This window comes from Charadrius vociferus, unplaced genomic scaffold (genome assembly GCF_000708025.1).
Source record: "Charadrius vociferus isolate BGI_N301 unplaced genomic scaffold, ASM70802v2 scaffold487, whole genome shotgun sequence".
NCBI lineage: Eukaryota > Metazoa > Chordata > Aves > Charadriiformes > Charadriidae > Charadrius > Charadrius vociferus.
In genome coordinates this window covers 1,027,247-1,052,678 of record NW_009649169.1, presented here as the reverse complement: position 1 = coordinate 1,052,678, position 25,432 = coordinate 1,027,247, and the positions used below count along the sequence as shown (strand labels likewise).

General features: G+C 41.1%; 1 protein-coding gene across 1 annotated transcript in view; it reads right to left on the bottom strand.

The window, feature by feature from the left end:
- Positions 1-25,432, bottom strand: part of PHLDB2 (pleckstrin homology-like domain, family B, member 2) — a 60,392-nt gene that overhangs the window by 20,512 nt on the left and 14,448 nt on the right. Inside the window, exons 4-10 of the mRNA XM_009888492.1 lie at positions 23,151-23,294; positions 22,127-22,264; positions 11,000-11,128; positions 6,191-6,346; positions 5,313-5,423; positions 4,489-4,578; positions 815-958 (exon numbers count right to left, since the gene is read on the bottom strand). Coding sequence (XP_009886794.1) covers positions 815-958; positions 4,489-4,578; positions 5,313-5,423; positions 6,191-6,346; positions 11,000-11,128; positions 22,127-22,264; positions 23,151-23,294 — 912 coding nt within the window. The remainder of the gene's footprint in view (positions 1-814; positions 959-4,488; positions 4,579-5,312; positions 5,424-6,190; positions 6,347-10,999; positions 11,129-22,126; positions 22,265-23,150; positions 23,295-25,432) is intronic.

Below are 25,432 nucleotides of genomic sequence, written 5' to 3'. Positions count from 1 at the left end.
AAATTACACACAGAGTTTTCTTTTTGGAATCGCTCAAAAGATACGGCACATACAAGCTGCAGTTTTAGCACTGTGTTTTGTTGGAGCATTTAGCAGGAAAGGAGATGTATTGTATTGCAACACTGGAGGCGTATTTAACTACCAGAAGCAGCACAGAAATGCCAAATTCTAAACCAGTTGCAACACAAAGATAAATGGCTTTACATTCACAAGATTATTCCATTCCTTTAAAGGGGGATTTATTCAAAATTTGCTATGGTCATTACAAAGGCAAAACCATCACAAAGAATGAAGAAAAGAAAGAGTAAGCTGGAAGACACAGATCGGACAGACTCCATGAAGTAGCTAAGATAACTAGAAGCTACCCATCTCCCCCAAATAGTCAAGATATGCTTCTTCTATCACCTCCCAGGAACAAAAAAGCTACAGAACACACAAAATTAACCCCTTAGCACCACTGAAAGAGTAATCATTATATGTGTCCGCAGACTGTTTCTCCAAGGGTGCATTACTCTACAGTGTTCGACAGGCAAAGATTGTCACTTATTGCTGCTTGGGTCATAAGCATTCAGGTTTTTTGGCCTTCGAAGTCCCATCTACATCATCAAAGCCAGTTTACAACTGGAGCAGTCCTTCAGCTTTATTATTAAATCATTATCTGATTTGGTAACTGGCAGACGGCAGTTTGCCTTAGGGTCAATTTGTTACATGTTGAATTACCAAAAAAGAAAAAAAAGAAAAAAAAAGAAAAAGAAAATTAAAAGGCAGCCATGAAAGAACAATGCAAACAAAGGGAAATGTCTCTCAAACAAACCTCTTTATTTTGTGGCTGGCTGGTCAGCACAGCCGTGGAAGGCTCAGTGGCAACTGCTTCAGCATCTGTGGGGGGCTGGGTGGAAGGGGATATATTCGTGGAATTGCCATACAGCTCACTAATTTCACTTACACTGATATAGCCCTAAAAGGAGGAATTCAGAAGTTAAAAGGAGCAAAAGCCAAAAGACGTGCAAGAGTATTAATGTATCCAGTACGATGAAAGTTAGTTTAGAGTGATACAGCCAAATATTTGTTATCATTGAAATACTTCATCATGAATAAAATAAAATTATCGTCAAGCTTTTCAAATGTTGAATACTTGGATTCTGAAAATTGTTCTTCATTTAAACAAATACATTTCTGTGATCAAAAAGCAAATGTACATTAAGTGACCAAAAGTCTTTACTAAAATGTAAATACCCTTTAGAAATTAAGTAACTCTTTCTCAGGAGAGCAGATTGGAGGAAAAGAAAGAACAAATTTTATTTACCCTTTTTTTTTATTTCTCCTCCCCCATGTTTAAATAAAATAACTTACCCTGATTCATTCTTCCCTAACTTTTGACCTAGTTTAAGCAAACCAAATGACTAACAGAACTGGGAAGAACTTACATAAAGACATGCCATTGTTACTCTATAAATTATGCTGACACAACACCTTCTATTTGCATTGTTTGGAAGTTGCTTCTAACTTTTAGGCGTTACCAGGAGACTCAGGTAAGATACTGTTAGTGTTAGCCCCATGGCCTCTACAATTTGCCTTTTTCTAAAAAAAAAAAAAAAAACCAACAAAAAAAACCCCACAGGAGGTGACGGGCTGAGGAAAGGCACAGACATTAGAGTGTGCTTCTGCCTGAAGAGAACATTTACACAAGCAGATCTGAGATACAATGGCAGAATACAATTATTGCATGTGTTATGGTGTTACCTGAACAAATGTTATTTAAAAAAGCAAAGAATGGATTCGAATCCATGGTGTATAGGATGCCAGACTGCAAAAAGTCAAATGGCCTAACTCCTTATCCATAGAAAACAAAGCTACACAAAAGGAAGAATAAATTACTGTTGAAGAAATGTCATAAAAATGAGAAAGAAATATGCTTATTTTTAAATCAAGATGGTAAGCAGCTTTTCAACTGAGAAGGTGTTGAAGGGGCTGTCTCTATTACTGTACCAGTACAGTGAAATGTCAGTATGTATACTTTAGCAATTCAGTAAAAGAAGCCGCCGGCTGCTGTTGTATTACTTCTTTTCAAAACTGCATAAATTTAGCACTGATCATAAAAGGCAGGCTGAAAAAAAATACCAACAACATTATCTATGAGCATAATTTTCAATGTATTTTATCAGTTATTTCAAGCAGATGCACAATTCTGGAAAATTAAGTATCATACTGTGAACACAGCACTCTAGAAATAGGAGGGAAATCGTAACACGGGTATCATTTGATGAGCTATTAAATGAGAATGAGACTGTGGAAGATACTGAAGTTCCCCTCTCAAAACATGTGGCCATATTAGAGTAAAATAGAGTCCAGTGTGATTAAACATAAATCTTGCTTAACCATCTTGTAGTAGTAGTATATCAGTAACCAAAACTGGGCAAGTCTCTGAATGCAATGTTATATTCATTTTTATAGATCATAAAAGCGCTTTCACCATTATATAAAAAACATTCAGTTTGGACTCACAGCCCCAATGGGGATTCACCACGGAGTTAAAAAATAAGCAAATAACAAATGACTGTGCTGTACATAAGCTCAGGGCCCTGTTACGTTAGACTAAATAAAGGGTTTCAAGTCAGATTAGGCATCCCAGTCATTTTGTCAATGCTGAACTTTTAAACAATATTGATTTTCCTCAATTATTTAAGTACTGGGATAGGCATCCTGCCTCTCTAAGCGAGGTCATGTCACTCTCTGTTGCTATGCAGGCAGGGCATAAGCTTCACAATGGATGGGAGAGACAGTTACAAACGGGCGCTTTGGTGAGGAGGGGCTCCGAAATGTTGGACCTCAGACTCAGCTGACACATGAGCAATGGCACGGTGAAATCAACTTCTGTGTGCAGGGAGTCTGTTTAAGCCCGCGTATCATCTGGTGCCCGATTTTTAAAGGTGCCAGAGCAGTCAGAGAGAAATTAAACTGGACTGAGACAAACTCTAACATCCGTTTATAGGACAGAGTCTATAGGGACAGAGCACGAAACAGATAACCCATGCTGTTGCTTCTCTTGTTTACCTTAGAGTAATTCCTAACTGACTTCACTGCAGTGAACAGAATGACACCACTGAATAATCCATTCCAATAAAAACAGTGTCAGGCTCACTTAATGTAGTTGCATTTTGAAGTATCTGTGATTAAGCAAACCATTATGTGGATATGAAGATAAAAATCAGAGATAGCACCCACTCTCTAGTGAGAGAATGAACAGATCCAGCTCAAAATGAAAAAAAAAACAAACGAAGCTTAGACTTGCCAGATGTCCTGGTGGGAGGTGAGATGTCCAGATCACAGTGTCACCCAGGACACTGGAAGTCTAAGTATCTGCAACATGGCTTGCAATGAGGAAGGGTGCTCAACCCCGCTGTCGTGTGCTGGAGGCCACCTGGGTTCACCAGGAGCTTCGAGCCTGAATAAGCAAGACCACATTTCCCAGGTGCCCAGAGGACACATGGTTGCTATAGACTTCAAAAGCCCAACTTCTTACATTGTTAGATGTGACAGACCTTATTCAGGGCTTCGATACAAGCAGATCTGGCAAGTCCAGTCAGGCCTCTTAAGCAGAAGTTAATGAAGCAGCAAGAGATACCTGTCAGTGTATTTTAAATGCTAGATTTTCCGCTTCTCCATCTGTAACTCCATGCTTATCTGCAATTTGCAGATTCGTCAAGTCAAGTCAAGAAGCTAACCATGGGGAGTTAACGCTAATATCATAGCTGCAGACTGAATCTTTGTAATGGACTATGGCTTACCTTACACTGACCTTCCTCATGGACCTTGAGGCTTAAAGCAGTACCCTCAAAGCTACGAAGTCTTGACAGCTGCAGGTAAGCTCTGGGTCTCATCATGCATTACCCAAACTCACTCATTTTTTTTCCGCAAAAAATATTTGGCACCTTTACTCTAACTATTCAAAATAGTTAAATAAATAGCTCAATAGCTATCTTACAACCACAATAGCTTGAAATCTTCAATTCAATGCTTTTTACAAATATCAAAATGTACACTTGTCATGCTTTACTACAGAGCCTTAGAATAAAAGGGGCAGGGAGGAGGGTGGAGAGGCAATGATAAAATCTACAGTGCAAAAATAAGACTGAACTGTATTTGTACTTTGAACAGAGTTATTTGTGGAGCTCATTCTTCTTCACTTCAATGAGGTTTAATTGTCTATTTTGAGAAAATTAAGCACACACCACCATCCCTCACCCCCCGCCACACACACATAAAAGTGATCATTTTTCCAGGGCAAGAGATGAAGGCGATACCAGTCACATCTGGGAAAATGTCAAGAGAAGCTATTTTTGCTCACCCATACATTTAGACTTCCATGAAGAGCTTTACAAAGTCGTTTCATCACATCTCAAAAAAATTGTATGAGTAGGACTTCACTAAATACTAAAGTTATTAAAAGTTACTTATGGTAAAGTAAAAAGCAGTGAATCTCTTTACCTCTTTTAAACTGTTGGGACTGACAGGAAATCCCTTTCCTCCAGAAAGCGTGGAATATTTCTTTTCCAGATTACAGAGATTCTCTTTTTCCTGTTAAAAACAGACATTTTATGTGAAATACCAACAGCCATGCAGTGAAAATAAATGCTAGCCATTTTCTTAAGCCTGTAAAGAAACACGCTGGGATAGGAGGCTGGAAACTGCGCAACAGAGCTTCAACTTCATCCACTTACAGCAGAACTGAACAAAAAATGGAGATATAGAATGAAAAGCTAGTGAAATACCACAGCCAAACCAAACAGGTCTTCCTTCAGCATTTTGAAAATGCTGATTCTGCTTAATGTACTAAACGTGATTTCTCTCATGATTAAAAGGAAAACATACAATGGATGTGAACGGTTCATGGCAACTTCTTATTAATCAGATGTTAGCTGATGTTAAGTAGCTCATCTTGTGGTCTAGTATGGGCTATGACAAGCCAAAAATCTGAGCTCTCTGTGCACTGTTCCAGCAGCTACACAGGGAGCACAGGCTTCTAGCTTCAGCACCTGGGTGGGTGCCTCTGGTCGAGTCCTCTGGAAGGGGGGCACCTCTAAAACCCTCTCAATTATCAAAGGCCACTAGTGTTTTCTCCTAAGAAATCTGATTTCTTGCAAAAGATTTTTTTTAAAGGTTATTGGCTACAAAAGATGTCTGTCATGTTATTACCTCCTTGCTAGCTTCCGCACAACTGATGCTTTTCTCTTGCTCTATGTTCTTTTATTCTGTGCAATGCTTTTTTATTGTTACACACTAAAAATATTTGAAAGACAATGAATGCTTACCCTTTGCAGCATCATTATTAAGTTGTTTTTCTCTTTTACAAAATGATCTTGTTCTCTTTGTGCTTGTTGGACAATGTGATTGGCTTGTTTTTTGAGAGCAGAAATCTTTTCCTAATATAAAAAGAAAATAATCACAATTTACATGTTTTACTTTCAAAGCACAAGACAACTTGCAGCAACGATTTTATTCATGAGAGTTCACTCATTCATATGAGTGAAGCAGTAGGAAAACAAGTTTTTACAAGACAGCTCACTGCTCTGAAGGAGATAATTAAATAAGATTTAGACACAGTAAAGAGACCATTTATTCAAGAGACAAAACAAAAGAACAATTACGCATATTCTTTGATGATGTGGTAACTAGCTTCCATATACCAAACAGAACTGGTTTAGAGATGCAACCTCTGATCTCTGAAAAACTGGTATTTAATTGGTTGAGATAGGACCTTTACAACTGATTTTAAAAATTAAGGTATATTCTCATTTTGGTGTTCTATTATTATTTTAACAAAATCATTTAACATCAACATCAATCATGAGCATAAAGTAACTGTAGTTTTGTCCATGGTGTACAAATCTCCTTTGTTAAAGAAGAAAAGAAAAACACTTTGGTACTCTTTGTAGCAAATTAGAGCTTAATTTTCATATGCAAATACACAAACAGGGCATGGAATTTTATCTATTTATTTGCTTTTGGAGAAGTGCATGATTTGACCTGTGTGGGATGTTACTGGGCCATCCTCTTTGCTCTGCTACAAAAGCTTTTTCAAAGAGGAAAGTTTTGCATTATTTCTTACCGATGGGCAGGTTGTAGATCCATTTCATCCCCTTTGTGCTCGAAGACAAAGAACAAATGAATCGAGTGTTAGTGCTTTTACCTTTCTGCTGACAATGCTACGCTGATATTCAGCTACTTCACGCAGGAGCTGTTGTGTCAGATTTTCTTTCTCTTCATCTAACCTGCTTTCGTGTTCAAGCTGCTGAAATTCCAAATCTTCAAAGTGTTTGCTTTCTATGTCCAGCAGATCAGCATCCTTAAGGAAAAAAACAAAACAAAACAAAATAGAAAAAAAAAATCATGCTCTCACCAACACCAGAATACAGATACTTACAAACACACACACACAAATCAGTCTCAAATGGTATTTACCTATCTCATACAACATATCCAAACCAGAGCTCAATGCTTTTAATGACCTACTGTCATAATAAGAGAACAAATAGGGCTAATCATTATTTTGATGTTGCTTTTCCATCGCTCCTACTGTGTGTCCACTGCTGAGAAAGCCGAAGCACCTGCATGGCGAGGGAGCTGTTTTGCAGCATTCAGAGCAAGCGGGAGCCTCCTGGCGCCGAGGGCTCCCTGGCTAGTCAGATCCCTCTGCTGTGACACCACCAAAGCCCGAACCCATTTGGTGAGGTTGTCACCTGCCAAACTGGGAGAGCATCCGCTTACCAACCAGAGAGGACAGAAAGTATCCCAGAAACACCAGAGGATTGCACACTGAATTAACTAATTATGGGAATGCACACTCAAACTAAGGAGTCAGAGCTGCAGTCAGAATTTGTAGAGGTCTAGCCCAGGTACCAGGACTGTTTTTCTCAACAGATGTACAGTGAGGTAAAACAAAAGGTCCGTGGAGCTGTGTGCCATCAGCACACTGCCATCGCTTCAGCAGCGATGGTGAACCATGCAAGTTGCTCAGCCAGATGCTGATGGTAGACCACTAAATTGGAGCTGGCGGTTGCTCCCTGTGCAAACACACAATTAAGGACTCCAGTCATCCACCCTAGCCAGTAGGTCCATTCCTTCAGAAAAGGTATCAGCCCACTTTTATGCATTCTCCTAGACCATTGCCAGGTTTTGTCAGGAAAAATTGGTTGAATGCTACAGAAAAGACCCAAGAAATAAGAACACACTTGCCTTCTGCTTAGGGATGACCAGATAAAACTTACGGTGTTTTTCAGCACAAGAACTGAATGCTAATATTTCTTCTGCAACTTCTGTGTATTCACAACACAAATCCGTACTTACAAATTCCAAACTTCTGAAGAAAAAGGTGTTTTTAATAATCACAGTATTATTAAATGGTAAGGCTCTCTAAAATAGGCACATTGTACGTAAGAAAACCTATATCCTGTAAGCAATTTATCATTTTAGAGAAATGCAAACTTATTCTTTTTCTTATTTCGACCTAAGGCAAAAGTTACTGACTGAGATACGCAGATAGGTCTGTATAAAGGCATTCAAAACCAGCTTCCAACGTGCCAGCGAAAGACATGGGATGCAGAAGCTAAAGCATCCAAGTTACTATACAAAACACCAACATCTTCCCATTATTCTCCAAAGATGCGCCTTCCACTTGTAGAAGATAGAAAAGAGATCAAAAGCAAAGATGTGTGCTAAAAATTACAAGAAAGCGGTTACCTACAATACAAAAATGCTTCACTCAAACCAGTCAGCCCTCTTCAGCATTCAAAACAAACAGAAAGACTTTGCTTGGGCCATGGAAGTCAGTAAGTTCAGGCTATTTCATGCCAAATTGATTGCTACTGAGGCAGAAGAAGAGACAGACTTTATAGAAGTCAACTAATAGCCAAAAAGGCAACTGAAAGCCAGTTCAGCTCATGAAACGCTATATCCTTTGAGAAGCACTATGGAACAAGAACTTCATCACATTCTGTACCACTGTGTCCACCAGGGGAAAAAAAACCCCACATCCCTAATTTGAAGCCAAGTCCATTTTCAAATTAAAAAAAAAACAACCTCCAAAGGGTGAGTGGCAGCAGCTGAGCATTACCAGGGGTTGCAAGCATACTGCAGCAAGGTCACCAGCCAGGCAGGCCCATGGGGACCGAGACCCTGGGCAGCCTGCAGGAGCAGGGCACAGCGACAAGGGCACGAGGTCTGGCTCCAAGATGTGCCCACAGAGTCCTTGCCATGACCTTCACAAGGATCCTACTCGGCAGCGTAAGATTTGTAGGAAGATAGTTGTTCTTGATGTAGGCAATGGCTTCCCGAACCAAGTAGCATTTAAACTCCCTCCCTTTTATTAAAACCATTGGCATCAAAAATATTGTAACTTATGATCTATTAACAAACAACCGACACAATGTTTCTGTATTGCACTTCCAAACCGTAAATTTCTTCGGCATCTCCATTACTTCTGTAATGGCACCGGAGAAAATTTGATGGGAGAGAACCTGGCCCTCACTTCAGGATGCGGTGGCAGCGCCATAGGCCCACAACATCTGCAAAAGTTAGGAGAATTTTATCTGAAGAGTAAGGCATTTCCTGGCACTGGACAGTGTCTTTTCACATCTCTGCAGGAATCCAGGCACCTACTCTCATTCTCCTTGTATGCACACCTTTATACAGGCAGGTGAGAACAAACAAGCTTTGGCACTTTCATACTAACAGTGAAGGATGAAGCCTGCTAATTAACTTTAAATAAGCCATCAGGAAGAACTATGCTTTCCGTCAGTGCCTTCCACAAGCCCCCAGGTTTCACCAGTCTCTGATGAAGTGTCCTCGCTGCCCCACAGGAACAGCGTATATTCATTACGGACGGCGGGAAGCTGCAACCCTTCAGTATTCCATACAGAGCATGCCAGCTGCCCACTGCCAACCCCAACCCAAACTCCATCCCCACCCTGCGGGCAGCTGCTACAGTGAAATTGGCTGCCCACTCCTCTGGACACAAATGACAAAATTACTGAAGTCCCAGAGAGGAGGCAGTAAGGGAAGTTTGTCACCTTCCCACCTACTGTGCTGGTACGAAAGTAGCACAACATAACGTGCCGCAGACTCAGGTATTTCATCAAATAGAATCATAGAGTAGTTTGGGTTGGATGGGACCTCTAAAGGTCATCTACTCCAACCCCCCTGCAATGAGCCTTTTTAGTAGGGCCTGTTGTGATAGGACATGGAGTAATGGTTTTAACTAAAAGATATCAGATTTAGACTAAATATAAGGAAGAAATTTTTTACAGCGAGGGTGGTGAAACACTGGAACAGGTTGCCCAGAGAGGTGGTAGAAGCCCCATCCCTGGACATGTTCAAGCTCAGGTTGGACGCGGCTCTGAGCAACCTGATCTAGTTGAAGATGTGCCTGCTTGTTAATCCTGGGCTGGGCTGATTTGGGGGGGAAGAAGAGATTTTCTATATTTTGGGTACGATACTTACAGTAATGTCGTAACTGCACTCGCACTTGATATCCAGTCGAGAGATACTGTGCACTAATTCAGTGATAACTTCTGCTGCTTCAACAACAGCAGCCACAACTAACTTTCACTAAAATTGGCCTGGAATAATGTAACAGGACTAACTAGACATTAACTGCACATTTCAAGTTTTGTCCCACTTGCAAATCCAAAATCGTTACTAAGACAACTTGGAAGGAACAAAAAAACATTAAAAAATGTAACGAAACAGATTTTTAGAAGCCTTTTGGTGGTCAAGAGTGAAAAAGGATTTACTACCATCCCACAGCAACAAGACTGCAACTTCTCATTAATTTATACCTCCAAGTACATGACTGCATAGGAAAGGCTTCCTTTCCTTTTAATATGTATGACAGATTACATAATACTGATTTTTGGGGTTTTTTAAGGTTACTTACAAAAATCCTTACACATCTCAAAAACAGCAAACTTCTCGTTTACTACAGAAGAATTTAACATTGTTATTTCCAAAGCTGGACTTTTTTACTTTTTGCTCCTTGAAAAAACAAAATAGAATTCTGCAAATAAACCAAAATCTAAAGAATATTTCCTATAAACTAAAAAACCCCTTTCTTGTTCACTGCGAGTACAGACCTTATTCTTGATATAAACACTCAAGCCAGGAAAGAAACTTTGAGATGGCCTCTTAAGCTTGCTATACTGGTGCTTTGAAAAATTATCCCCCCCCGGCCCCCGAAGCTACCTATATGTGCTAACCCTCTTAGCATTAATAAATACTAAAATCTTTCCACAGAAAATAACTGTACCTTCACAGACAATAATGTAGCTCTTTTGGTTACAAATAATGCAAAATAAAATCAAGTTGTAATCAGACGTCATGCAAAGGTTATTATACCAATGTGCAACTGCATAAAATGTAGGAACAAATAAAGCTATTAAAATAAGAGGTATAATCTTAAAATTGAATTTTTCAAAGCACAGTTCAGACTAACAGCTATGTGCTGGAAAAAAAAAAAAAAAGAAGTTATCCACTGCTTCACTGAGACAGCCATTTACAGCATTGCAGAGGAGGAGACCACAACAGGATCAAACGACAGCGACAGGAAAATAATGCTAAAATGGCTGATCCCACTGACCGAAGTTCAATTCCTGTCTTTGCTCACACAGGTAAAGAGCAATGCTCCATCTAAACATTCCAACAGCTTCCACACCACCCAGCAGGCCTAAAGTGCTCATTACAGGCAAGCAGCCCAAAGCTTTAAAAGCATTCAACACAAACTGATTTCTAACCCACCCATTTGCACTCTACTCCTTTGCCACCATGCACATCATCTATCACAAGCATTCCACACAAAAACATAACCCTCGTGACTATTAACAATTATAAGTTGCAAATATATTCAGACACTGGATACTTGAAACAGAATACGTTATACTTAACTCTAAAAAAAAAAATCAATTAAAAAAAAAAAGTTATTGCAATCTTGAAACTTGCTACTGACCCTCTTCAGCTGCTGCTGTAATTGTTCCCTCATGGACTCAGGGCAATTATCAAGCTGCGTCTTCTGCTCGGAGTAAAGCTCCTGAAGCCTCTCTAGTTTTTCCCTCTCAGCATCAAGTTTTAATTTTTCCTGAAGCATGAACCAGAAAATAAACACAATTACCTTCAAACCCAAGCAGTTGTTAGTGATTATGACAGTGTGTGGCAAAACCTTAATGAAGAGTTGAAGCATATAAGTCAAAGACAGAAACCTGTTGTTAGTGGAAATGCAATGGTGGGATGCAAAACGATCAAACCAAAACATTAATCCTTTTAGTGTGGTGGTTAATTCTCTCCCTCATCACTGTGTTTTCTACCCGTGCTGAATGATGCTGTTAAAGCTTAATGCCCAAACACTTGTCTCGCCTAATGAAAAAAAAAATATAAAAAAAAAAAGAGAGAAAATTGTAGGATGTTAGTGAGGTAACTGATGAAGGAGAGAGAAGAGAGTAGCTTTTAGAAAGCAAAATGGATGGAAAATAGCTGTAGTCTAGCAGTGAGGGGAAAATGGATCTTCCCAGGAGAACGGATTACATGCCTATGTGCCTCTGCACAATCAAGTACCTTTAGCAAGCAGTGAAAAAGCAGAACGAGACAGAGTAACTTGGCTGGGAAATCCTGTTGCAGCAGAAACACTAAGTAATTTAGCAAATTAAGTCATTTGCTTCAGGATACAGGAACTGTAACCTGTTCTCGGGGATGAAAGGGGACTCCTCGACCTCCCTGGTCTCCTCCAACTCGTTCAGCTTTTCACTCCTTCCACCCGAGCAGCAGTGCTCGGCACACTGCTGCTCACCCTCAAAAGCCTTTAACCTTTAAACCCTTTGTAATAAAATACTACATGATTTACTGTGCAGCACTGCTCTGAAGACCAGCTGCATATGACTTAAAACTACCTTGTAGGCTATTGTTTATCTATGGATCAAAGTTTGGGAACAAATAAATCAGAGCGCGAAGAATTTTTTCAATGCCTTTTACTTGCACATACACTGGCCACCACAGCAGATGCATTTTCTTCAACTGAGCAGTTAATAACTGGAAAAAAACAATATGCCTGGTATGCCAGACATAAATAATTAAGTCCCTGAAGCCCAGTGCTCTGCTACCTTCTAGAGTCACACTGCTGTAGTACCCACTTCTTGTTCTATAGTTACGCATCTCCTCTCAGATGGTCTCTAAGTCTCCTTAATACTCAAAACTTAACAGTATCAGCCCCAAAATGTCAGCTTCTTCTAGATGCTCCAAGAACAGCTGAATTCTGTCATGGCATCCACTCATTTGTCCTCTTTCCAGTCCCAAATAGTGTTTAATTTTAAAATCAAATGCATGGCTCAGCAGGCACTGTATGGTCAGATGCTCTGCAGCACCCTGACAGCACATGCCATAGAGGAGAAACTTCTTTTAGTGCACAGGACTTGCCATTTCAAACTGTGGGATGGTCTTTCCCCAAAACCTTCTCTTTATTGTTACTGACAAGGTCCTCGAACCCTCACACAAGGCAGAGGCACAATAACAAACGCGTATTAGCTGCCTGCTTTCCTTATGGTTTTATCTCTAAACCTGAGTGGGATGAAGGGCTGGGATTTCATTTTCCCAGTACTTAAGAACAACACCAGGAAGCATTCTCATTCAAGCCCAATGTCAACCAAATTCCCAGCTGTGTTATTTTCATTTACACGTGCAGCTTCTCAGCTCATACAATCAGACGAACAAAACGCTGAACACAAAAGATTATTTAATTTTATTTAAAGCTTGTGAAAATGAGGAACAGAGCCAGCATATTCCATTACCTGGACTTCCTGTACCAGCCTCTGCCTCACAGTGGCAGCGGGGCTCAGAAACAGGGAGGATGCAGCACGTGTAAGCTGCACGATGAGGGAGAGGCATGCACCTCTTGAGAGGTCACCTCCAGACCTCTGTCCCCAGGGAACCCCTATTTGCTGAATCATCTTTCCTTCCCACATGGAAGGAAATCTATGAATAAACTGGTAGTTCCCCTCCTCACAATCTTGCTGTCCATTTAAGGTTCAGCCTACGGTCTGCCACCTTGTTCCTTGCTTTCCTTTTTCTGCCCATCTAGCAATCTAAGGCAGCAAGGACTTCTTTGACCTTAGTTGCAGCATGGTGCCTCTGAAGGTCTTAACAGCCCTCTCTAAATGTCTACGTGCGGCAACAAGCACGATCATTCATTAGCAAGCAAGTCAAATCTCCAGCGTGAGGAGACATCATCAGCCACTATAAAACTCCCTGAGAATGCTTCCAGAGATACTGTTACTTCCCTCAAGAAATTAGAAATGTGTTCCTTGGAGACTGAAAGTGATACTCAGCTGGTCTATTTATAGCATAGGAAGCGCTAACATCCCACCAGACTGGCTCCCTTCAAAATGTGCAGTCTGAACAGGAAATATCCCTTTCAGCAACGGGAGGCATTATATGTTCTGCAGCTGTGGAGTTGAGTTCGCTGACATGTCTGGCTGTGCATCGGTGAAGTCCGTTTAATTCACAAAAGTCATTTGATAAATAGATGAACGCTCAGAATTTTTTTTTTTCATACAGTCTCTTCTATGAACGGCTTAAGGCAAGTTCTTTTTAGGAAGGAAAAAGATGAGCAACTTTGCACGCCGAGCGCGTGGCGCGGCAGGGGCAGGCCTGCGGCTCACTCCACGGGCTGTTGGCTGAAGAGCAGCCAGCGGCAGAGCTGGCAACAGGACCCATGTGCTCCAGCTGCTCATCCCCATCTTAACCACATGAGTTTGTACTTGTTAAGCATTTCTCTGCAGACAACCGCTTCCCAGCCCCAGCGTTGGCTCCAGAGTTGCCTTAACTGTATGTAGTCTGGCTGAATTCTTAAACATCCCGTTTCCATAGAAAAAAAGTACAGCTCAGCAAAGTGTAACACCGGTCTTAGCCCACTGCCCAACCTGCCCTACGCTCTGCCTCCAGATACATGTTAAATGAACTCGGGGTCAGCCAGGACCGAGTGCAGGACCGACTTGTTTTTTGGTGATGCTGAGGCACAGCTTGGATCCGTTTTGGAGGATCTCTGAATATCATGAAGGAGAGCAGTACCACGAATTGACGTGTGACACTGTCCCCTGAGAGCACAGCCATAGTATGTCAGCAGAGCACCCACAGTGTAAATACAGACCACAAGTGATCAACATGGGTCACAAAAGGAAATCAGCCTTTAGATCTGGCCAGGCTGGATGTGGCCTTGGGCAACCTGGTCTAGTGGGAGGTGTCCCTGCCCATGGCAGAGGGGTTGGAACTCTATGATCTTCAAGGTCCTTTCCAACCTAAACCATTCTATGATTCTATGATCTGGTAGAGGTGATTTTAGGGCAGAGAGAAAAAAAGAATACATATCCAACACATCTCATCGATGAGGAGGACATAGAGGAGATAAAAAGACAGTGTTAAAGACAATCACAGCCCCTAGAAGAATGGGAACAACACAAAGAGAGAGGCCAATTGCTTTAGTGTTGTCTCCTGTGGTTAAAGATGCCCTACACCTGATCAATACTGCTACTTAAACCCCTCGCAGGTCCCCACAGCCCTTCTGCAGCGAAGTTCTGCTTTTCAATTTGCCATTCATCATATTCTGCTACTGCAGGCAGGCAGGCTATAATTATAGAGCAGCATGTGTCTGCATGTATATGCGCTTTCTGAACCAACCTGCCTGCATAAACTGGTAGACTCTGCAGAAATGAGTCAGAGTAAACGCGGATGAAACAGAGAAAGCTTCTCAAAAATCCAGATAAAAGTGGTGGTGGTGGTGGTGAAACAAAGCAAGAAGCCTATCATTTTTACCGTGTCACTGTGAAAAGGATTGTATGGCAAGGTGAATTGGGGTCACTCTATAACCTTCCAAACCCAACTGCATGCCTGCCCCCCTCCCCCAAAGAAACCAACAAAAACCCCAAGGTATGTGCTATTTTCAGAGAGAAAAAGAAACTGCAAAGAAACCTACAAGCCATAAACAAAGAGAAAAAAAAAAAAAACCTCAATGCTTTCCCATCCAATAGGCTCTTACAACTTTAAATGTTCCAGTCTGAAGTATTCCAGGATCTTCCTCAGTCCAACTCACCTGCAACTCATCATGTTTTAAGGTAGCAACATCTCATTACCCACACCAAGCTTCAGACACGCATGCCCTGCCTCTCAATCTCTGATTCCATAACCAGCAAGTCTCACAACTTTCACAGGTTTCTGAGAAACAAGGAGAAGCATGTGCAGGTCTTTGTTCTGAAAAGCTTCTCCATCTCATCTTCATGCTTTCACTTGTAGCCAGACTTTATTCTTGTACGCTCCAAAAGAACATCCCTCCCCTGCTCCAAAATAATCTACAGCAAACAGAAGGACTGCAAAAGCTAGAAGCAGAGGAGAAAGAGCTGACTACAGAAACAATTCTTTTCCACTTGGAAGTGCTGCAATGCAACAGACTTTGTCCATTCAGTAAAATATTTTGGAGAATAAGTGGAAGAGCAAGAAAACTTGACTTTAACAAGTCACTGATGAAACTGGCATAACCCTTGCCATAAATTTGTAAGAAAATAGTCTAGTCCCTAACAGAAAGCAGGCTAGGAAACGTTATCTGCTCTTCAGTGGTTACTCACTGAAAGGGGCAAATGTACACATGGGGAAAGTGTTAAACCTGAGGTCTACCAGCTCTTTGAGAACTCTTGCATATTGAAAGCATTTCCAACGCTATGGCTGACACAAATCAGACCACATATAACTCTGATTAAAAAAAAAATACTGTTGAAATGAAACAGATCCTCATGTGCAAAACCATACATGCTCCTCTTCTATATTTTTCAGACTACTCTTTCGTGCATTCCTTGCTCTCTTTCAGGGCAGAAGCATAAAACTTGTCACAATTTAGTTACATGCAAGAAGCCATTAAGGCTTAAAGTATACTGGGCATGTGAAAAGGAGCATTATACAATAGAAGAAGGTATTTCACAATAGTTTTTTTAACTGTACGAGTGGTAACTAATTTATTATATGCATCATAACAGATGGTATAGAGTGATGGCATCTGTATGAGAGATCTCAACGGTCTTGTTCCACATGCAGGTATAAAGCTAATGCTAAAAAGCATTTTAAATCACAGTAAGCAATCTCTCTGCTGTAAGTAAAAAAAAAAAAATCACAATAGTTGGACACATTAACTTAGTCCTAAGACAACTCAAGCATTTTGGAATTTCTAAGCTCATTCTCTGCCCTTTTTACTAGGGCATGTAGTGACAGGACGAGGAGGAATGGCTTTAAACTGGAAGAGGGCAGGTTTAGATTAAACATTAGGAGGAAGTTTTTCACTTTGAGGGTTGTAAGGCGCTGGTACAGGTTGCCCAGAGAGGTTGTTGAGGCCCCATCCCTGGAGGTGTTCAAGGCCAGGCCGGACGTGGCCTTGGGCAACCTGGTCTAGTGGGAGGTGTCCCTGTCTATGGCAGGGGGGGGGGAACTTGATGATCTTCAAGGTCCTTTCCAACCTAAACCATTCTATGATTCTATGATTCTCTGACCATTGCAATGTGTATTTCTAGTGAACAGATGGGGAGGCAAAAGAAAACACCTGATTCCATAGCACTGCACTTTCATGGATATAGAAGAAGAGGAAATAATCATCCAAACCAGAATAAAAAAATTTCAAGTGAGAAAATTAAAATTCTATAGAGTCTTCAACATCTAGATGATGAGGATTTCCCTTAGTGGTACAACCGATTTTGCTCTTTCCCCCATAACTGTTTTAAAAGAAAGCTTGTGATTTCAGATTTTTCTCCTTGAGTGCTCATAATAATCTTTTTCCTCATGAGTGTTCTCTCTACATGATATCCTTATGTGGACATATCCAGTGGATGCAAGTATTCCTCAGAATACTTAATCTTGTGTATCTTGTCTTGAGGAGGTTAATAACATTACAGGCACAATAACTCATCCATTTAAAACACTTGCTTACATCTTGCTGAACTGGAATCTGACCAGAAAAGATTTAGAAGGCTATGCTAAAATTTGTCAGATTCATCAGGAGAAAAAACAGCAGTAATTCTGAATCCAGAAGAGAAAGGACTGAGGAGAGACCACCAGTATATTTAACTTTGATTGCTGGTGTCCCCCTTCATACGGCTTGTCAGACAGCTGCTCTTTCCTTGGCTCAATTCATACAAGTCTTTCCAGTACTATTTCAGCAAAGAGGCTGAGCTTCAAACATTTTGGCACGTCTGGGTTATCCTGTTAATGACTGAAAAATATTTCCACAAAAGCATGTGGACAAAATCAAATGTATTCCAAAAAAAGATGAGCTATCCACTGCCAGCTCCTGATTTCTGCTCTCGAAAAGGGACAGGAAACCCAGTTTGATAAAAGAGTCCCAGACTATGTATTTCCACCATGACTTAAGGCAAAGGTCCTCCAAAAAAGAGGAATAACCTCCCTCTCCTAAAATGCAGTCTAAACCGTTGCATAAATAATTGTTTTGAAACTCTCTGCCAAAACTCCCATTTAGCTATGATTACCTGCCACAGCACTTCTACTGAATTCATTACTCATTTTCAGTTATTCCTGTTTGTTCACGCTCACTGATCTATTCCTTCTTTCCCCGGCTATGTTGACACTTTCAACCTCGTGCTTTAACTCGGAGACATCAGGCATGGCAAATCATTGAGCATCGCTCTCCACATATGCTGGACCGCATGTTTTAAAACTACACAGACTAAGGAAGCACCGTAAGAAAAGAAAGTACTTTGCAAATCTGGATTGCATCCAATCGGGTAAATGCAATTTTCTCCAGCTTCCTTATAGACAACCGTCAATCCTGAACTACATCTCATGACTGAAGAGTCACTGGGAGGAAGTCATAATTGCAAATAGCACCGGGGACCTGAGGTGCTATTCCACTTGAAACAATAGCACCGTTATTGTACATTGACAGCGCAGTAACATGAATGACTGCCGCGGTAATTACCGGAAGCCGGGTCGGGTGGCAGGGAAAAAAGGGAGATGGCTCACCTGCTTGCTTGTTTTTGGGTACTGCCCAGCTCGGCTCTCTCCAGAGGAGGCTGTGCTCAGAGTAATTTTGTCAGTACCTGCAGCAAAGCTCTTCCCTGGAGAGCTTCAAGCTGTACCTGTCAAATTGTGTTACTGGTGACTTATCAGGGCTGTCCCTGCATAACTGGAACTTGCAATTAATAGCTTAGATGCTGCTATTCAGATACATAGTTGGTCACCTTTTCCTGTGGATAAAACCAAATATGCAGTGCATGGTAGTTTAAAAAAAAAAAAAAAAACCAAAAAGAAACCCCCAAAACCAGAAAGAATGCGACAATTTTAAGCTGTGCTCAATAAGCACGACCATGGAGGCAAAGCTGCACCTTCCTCCATACGCTAACACGATTTCCAGCATAGCTGAAAGCACAGGCTGTGCCAAACAGCGTTCCTATGCCCCAGCTCTGGCAGCAGCCACCCCAGCCAGGACAGCAGAGTCCTGTCAGCACTTGTACCTGGCAGAGATGCACCACAGCCAGAACTACGCTGAGGTCTGCAACCGTGCTGAAAGGCTCTGTCATCTTCTTCTTAAAACAGCAACCGCTCATAGCTCTTATTTCCAAAACCCAAGTAAATCAACGCTAATTGCTTCTTCGTTCCTTACAATGTCTGTGGTGGCACACCCGCAAAAGCCAGGGAAACGCTTTCACCTCACCACAGGATGCGCACTGCCTTGTCTTCCCCACTGACCCATTCGTTCTTCCTCACCATTAGTTGTGTGTTCAGGTAGGGCTGAGCACAGGACTCAAACGACATCAGAATGCAGCATACCCTCTAACGTACAAACCCGCCTGCAAAATCCATTCCTGATTTACAGGCTAGGTGCTGGGACACGGAGACGTTGCACTGCAGCAAAGAGCACATTGGCACGGCCCAAACGTGAACTCACAACTCTCCTGCCTTCTGCCTCCAAGTATGTTTTCCAATCGATTCTCTTGCCTCGCAAGGGCTGGAAACTGTGGCTTTAGAACTGTGCAAAAGTTAGCAAAACTTTGTGTCCTCATCTAAATGAATTGTGCACGGGGCATTAAGAAAAAATAAAAATAAAAATAGGGTAGAACATAGTTCAACAGCTTCCACCTACAGTCTGTTTCAAGTGCATAACATGGCCCAGTAGTTTATGATGGTTGCAGTTTATGATCTCTCTTTTTAAGAATTTCACAAGTTTTTCTAACAGGTGCATGGGTAAGGATGAGACAGAACCAGGCAGGGGTTTCCTGTCAAACAGGTGCCGAGATCAGTGGCAAATTCCAGGAGACGCTCAAGTCGCTCCAGAGACAAGTGCCATCATGTACGGCACTAACACCGCAGCATCATTTTGTGTGTGAAATTAACTCTCCCTCTCACCTCAAGATGACACCGTGCAGTGTATTCAGATATCACTCTCTTACCCTGACAGAAATGTAACCACTGTCCAAGTGATGGGACCCAACAGCTTCTTGCCAGGAAGCACCACCAAAAAAAAAGACCACCAGTATTATCAGGGTAAAATACTCAGGCAACTAGAAGAAACTGTGACCGCTGTGTGGACACTGGGACACTTGTTCTTGGAAGAAACAACACAAAAAGTACCATCAGCAGGGCAGCAACTACTGGCCAAAACCCAAGCCTTAATTCTGTTGAGGAGGTCATAAGTTTCAAATTATTTCAGCAAGAAGCACCACCTACCGCCTCCCCCCAAGCAGCCCTTTTCTGGGGGGGTTGGTCCTGAATGTCCTGGTTTGAGGTAAAACAGAACTAATTTTCTGTTCAGTAACTTCACTTTTTTAGCTCAGCCTCTTCTAACTACTGAAATTAATGGCACAATGTGCAGAAACTGTTCTCTCTCCAAGTGATAAGACCTACTACTACAGAGCCAAAACGTTGCCTATCTTGCATCAGATCTGCAGGGATGCAGCCTTAAATGTACAGACACACAAATCAAGTTTTAAAAAACGCTGGTGTTTCAAGTCAGCCAGAAGTTTTATTTGTTGACACAACGAGCGCCATCTGTTTTGCTGGCTGACACTACTTTCTCCAGAACACTTCAGCTGTCACTTTATATTTTGCCTGTTCACAGAAGCTCGTCTCCCATTTCTTTTTTAAACTTTCGCTTTTATGCAATGCTTTCAGACATCTTCCAGATCAAAATCTACGGGCTCTCTTAGACTTTATATCTACAAAGATAATTTCAGTATTAACTGATCCATGGTTTTAAGTCTAGAGCACGCACTCACAGTTGGGGTGTTTGTTTGTTTGTTTAAAAAAACAAAAGAACTCATAAGAAAAGACAACTAAAATATTGCAACTGATCTGACTAATGGAGTGCTTCATACAGAAAAAAAAAACATTTTGAGTGAACTTGCATTTAAATAACAAAAGTGCTTTTTTTCTAGGCTGCTTTTCATGTTTCAGTTCAAAAAATTTAAACTTGACCTGGCATTTTAATTTTCTGAATGCTACACACTAGTGTTCCATCATATGATTGCAAGGAAATTTAAACAACCTGCAGGTTTTAGACCAATTTCCATTCATTTCATTGAACTTTGAGGCTCCTAGAGAATAAATATGAACGGCAAAAAGATCTCTTGAATTTCTGGATATGTTATTTGTTATCACCTACCAACCAAAACTTCAAGCAGCATCCTTTTGGAGGGTATCTGCTTGCACCGCCCTATCTGCTGTTACCAACCTTCAACTCATCTTTATACTAAAAAATGAGTATGAAACACGTTCCATAGACAACTTAAAATGTGATCGCAGGCAATGCCGAAAGCTGAAGAATCCCTGAGGGGTACATGAGAACAAACTAAAGTGCAGGCAAGAAAGTCTACGAAGGTTCAAGCTTAAACTGGATGTGTGTTGTCACTCCCCAGGGCAGAAGGCGGGAGCACCATTCTCCTCCTCAGACACAGCATGATGAGTACAGCCGCAAAACAGGGTTCAGGCTCATGACAGGGTAGACAGAAATTGAAGACAAAAAGCTCAGAACAAAACAACACAAGCTGTAAGGCATGAAATAAATGGGAACCGTGAAAGATCTAAAAACATGCAGCTTGTCTACACAAAAGCAAATAATGCAGAAGACTTCCAGATATTTCTGGAAAGCTTAAAAAAAGAGGGGGAGAAACTAGTTAGAGTATTTCCACAAGTGTCAGGTTTAAATTATGAGGTAGAGGATGAAATTTAAAAAGGAAACATTACTGGCTGGAAGCCCTGGAAAAACTTCCTGACCTTGAGATATTCTTGGCCGTGGCACATCCCCTGTGGAGAAGGGAGCTGCCCGCTCGGAGAGGCCAGCAGAGAGCCTGCTGGAGGGAACCAGCGCTCCCACCTTTGAGGGGAACAGCTTCATCTGGCCGGCCCTTTCCATTTCTGTACTTAAAACCTTATTATAGCGCTATCCTATTTTGCAAAGATATGCTCATATATATATTTGCTACGTATTTCAGAGCAATTAAGTATCTGACCATATAGGAGAACTAATTAATTCCTTTGACTTAATCCCAGAGAGAATGTTCTACAGTACTAGAATTGTCAGTTAGCAAACAAAACAAACCAACATAATTGCTTTTAACTACATACTTGACAGATGTCATATGTATTGTTCTATACAATATTAGATAAAGCTATCTTCTGAAACCGCAGCCTTCTTTCATTCTATTTCTTTGCTGATAAATGATTAACTCAATTTTCTTGAACTTCAAAATATATAACCTACAATGGAGGACAGTGGAACAGTTCAATTAATACCGTTCTTTTAAACAACACATAACCCAAATCCAAGCCCTATATGGACTTTTTATTAATCAAAAATATCTTCACAGTAGGTCAGGTCTTTACTTAAGCGTACTATATTTGCTTTGTCAAGCATACCTTGGGAAACAAGACTGTTACAGGGAGATGAGGGTGAGACAACTATTTTGTTCTTCCATAGTTATCAAGTCAATTTACTTATAGACAGTACCTAATAAAATAACATCCATCAATATGTTAATCGTATAAACGTGTTTTGAAGATCAAGGGGAACAGAGAACATAGCTAGCTAAGATAACTCAATTACCTTTGTCTTTTCACCAATAACATTTCTCTCCAGCTCAGCTATTTTTCTGTTTAGATGATCCAATATTTCCTTCTCTTTCAGCAGCTCTGTTGTTTCAGATTTCTGTTCCCCATCCAAAAGGGCACATTCCATATCCAACTAGGAACACAAAACATTTTTCAGAAGCAGTCCAGATTAAGAAGAAATCTTGATACACGTTACTTTCTGGGGGAAGGGGAGTGAATTGGTGATTATTCACAACAGAGACATTTTAAAAATAAAATAAGAAAAAATAAATTAAGTTTTCCTCCCACAAAAGAAAGCTAAAAAAAAAAAACAGATCACAAATCTGAGAAAAAGCAAAACTGGACCATAAAATACTGCAAAATAAAGTCCAAACCAACTTTAGCTTGAAGATTCTTTTTTCCAAAACTTTTTCTTTTCTAACACTTCTCCTCTGTGCTTCCTCCTGTTATGATACAGTACCGACCCTCTGTGCTCAGGCTCCGTAGGAAACCCTTCTGGAACAGCTGTTTCTTTCCTGTCGCTGATAATTGGAGCAAGCACAACCCAAATGCCTGGCCAGCTTAGCCTGCAACTGTGAGATTCCAGAAGTCAAGAGGGTGCCAACATACCCTTGCCACTGTAAAGCCCAGGAGGTTTGAAAGGAAGTTGTCTCACTTCCTTTCTCTTTAAACGGTCACAGGAGATACCACCATAAAAATCCCAAACGACACAAGGTATTTAGATCAACTGACTGACCATTCTACAAGCAAGATTGTTCTAATTCCACTTAGGAGTATAATGGTTACAGCTGGGAAAGGCTAATCCGAGCATCACATCCATCTCCCTGCTGGGGAAAAATAACCTTCATAGTAGGAAACTGCCAGGTCCGTGATTCTGTGCCTAATTCTGGTGAAAAAGTACAGAATATGAAGGCTGCATACATCCATGAGTTCCCTATGTACTTGCTGAAGCCATCAGACTTGTGCTATGTAGACATACCTAACAAGCCAGACATTTAAAACCGAAACATATTTCGTACCTCTCTCGAGGATTCATCCATCTGGTCATTTAAATCTTTGATCTTCTGCTCAAGTTCTTCCAAGTTATTTAGTATTACTATGCGCTCCTCCTCCAGTCGACCAAGCTCCTGCCCTCTTTGCTCATCACTTGTGCATTCTGGTATCTGCAGTTGCACATTACAAGAGGTTCATTAGAAGAAGAGTTAACCACTGTCTTTCCTTCCCCCTTTCATATTGTGTTCATTTTAAACAAGTACTGTACTGCTGGTTTTGCACCCATTACATATTTCATATCTACTGTATTGCTGTTTCTATATTTAGAAGGTGTACAAGAGAAACAAACATGATACTTTACTTCCAGGCATTGGAAGTAAATACTATACTTAACAGTAAATACTATTCATGCTACAGGAATTATTAAAACCTAACCTTTGAGAATACTTTACATGCTGTGCTATTTAGGTTTGAAAAATCCAATTTTTCCCTTATAAACATAACACAGAGATGTGAAGATGCTTTTTGGGTACATTTCAGCTGTTCACATAATAAAAGCCAGGAGATAGGATAGGATATTTTTGCAACCAGCCATTAAGATGGGCAGCTTCTGTAAAATAAGGACAAAAGTCGGTTCTGTCTCCCCAGTTAGCACTGAGCAGTACCCTTAGCGATGCTCTTTTCATTGCCATTTACTTACTAGATAGCTGTGCCAAGAATTAAACAACATTATTAAGAAAATACCCGTGATCTTATACCAGCAAAGGCTAGATCAAAGAGTATTGAGTTTCAAATGTATTCTTCATGTTCATCTGACCCCAGGGGCTTGCGATCCAATTACCCTGGTAAGGCTGCTCGCTCATTGTCGCCAGTCACAATTAGCAGCGGGCTGCCTTAACCACGGGACCACACAGCCTCGCTCAAAAGAGGCTCGGCTCAGCTACTGAATGGCTATTCTGAGAGCGGGCATTTTATCCTGGACAAATCTGATCTCGATATTTTAAAACAATGAGCTGTGTTTCATTAACACAGTTGCTTGTTACCGCTTTTCTCAGGGCTTAGCAGAACGCCCTTTATGATGAATGAATGAATGGTATTCCTTGATTAGCATTAGTAATCCTAGCAGGAAAGCCTCTTTTTGTCCGGTATCCTGTTTGGATAATGCTGACATAACATCTTCGATTTCAACTTCCTAATGAGGGTTCAAAATAGAATCTCTGACTTGCACAAAGAAAGCAACAAACGGGGAAAGAAATGGAAGACCACAGTAACTTGTAAATGAAATGTCTTACTACCTTTTCAACACGAAAAGACCGAGTAAAGCCATAATAGCACGTCCCTGTTCAACATAATTTCATACCAAAAGACTCAGTCGATAGACTTCCAGAGAGATACCTCTTTATAAGATAAAATGCTTTTCTGTCACACCTCTCTCTTCTTCTCCACATACTTAACATCTTTATAGTCAATAAAAGTGTTGAAGTTAAGCAGAGGTTAAACACAATTTCTGTTAGGCATATAAACGTGTAAGCTCATACAGCGTGTAAACAGCAGTAAAAAAAGAGAGACACAAAGTATTTTGAAAGTGTGAACTTCTTAAACAGAAACCTGCTTTTACGGTTTTGCTTGGTCTTATTATGCTCTTGATTCTAACTATTGAATATAGTAATTTAACATGCTGCCTGTCACCAGGACTTGCTGCGCTGCTGGTCTGGCACACCAAATCCTAGGCACTGACCCAAGATGACAAAAGGCTCTTGCCCCAGCCCAGAGGAGGCTGCTGCTGCCTTAGCTACAGGAAACCGTTAGGAATGCTGTGAGCTCGGTTTTGTAAAGGACAATTCCCCTTCGGTAACAGAACAGCAGCGTGAAGTTACACAGGAAAGGAGCTGCAGCTTATTTAAAGGCAGGAGTTGGGTTCGAGCGGCAGGAGGCCGGCTGCCACCGCGCGCCCCATCAGAGGCAACAGCTGATTTGACAAGTGGCTCAGGTCCAACCCTGGGAAAGGAGACAGGACAGTAAATTCGGCTCAGGCAACTCCTCTTCACCTGCTGTGCGACCGTTCTGGTTTGCCCACAAGAAAACACCCTCCTCTTATAGAAGACAGGTGCCCCAGGGTGGGAGAAGACAGCAGAGCTTCTCTTCCCTCCTACATCCCAGCACGGCGTCAAGCAGGGTTCCTGAAAACTTCCTTATTTAAGTAGATGTACTCGTCTAAGCAAATCCTAAAAAATCTTAAAACTCTTTCTGAACTGTATATCCCTCTGAAAAAACCTCAACATCCCATACCAACAGCTTCCACAGAAAA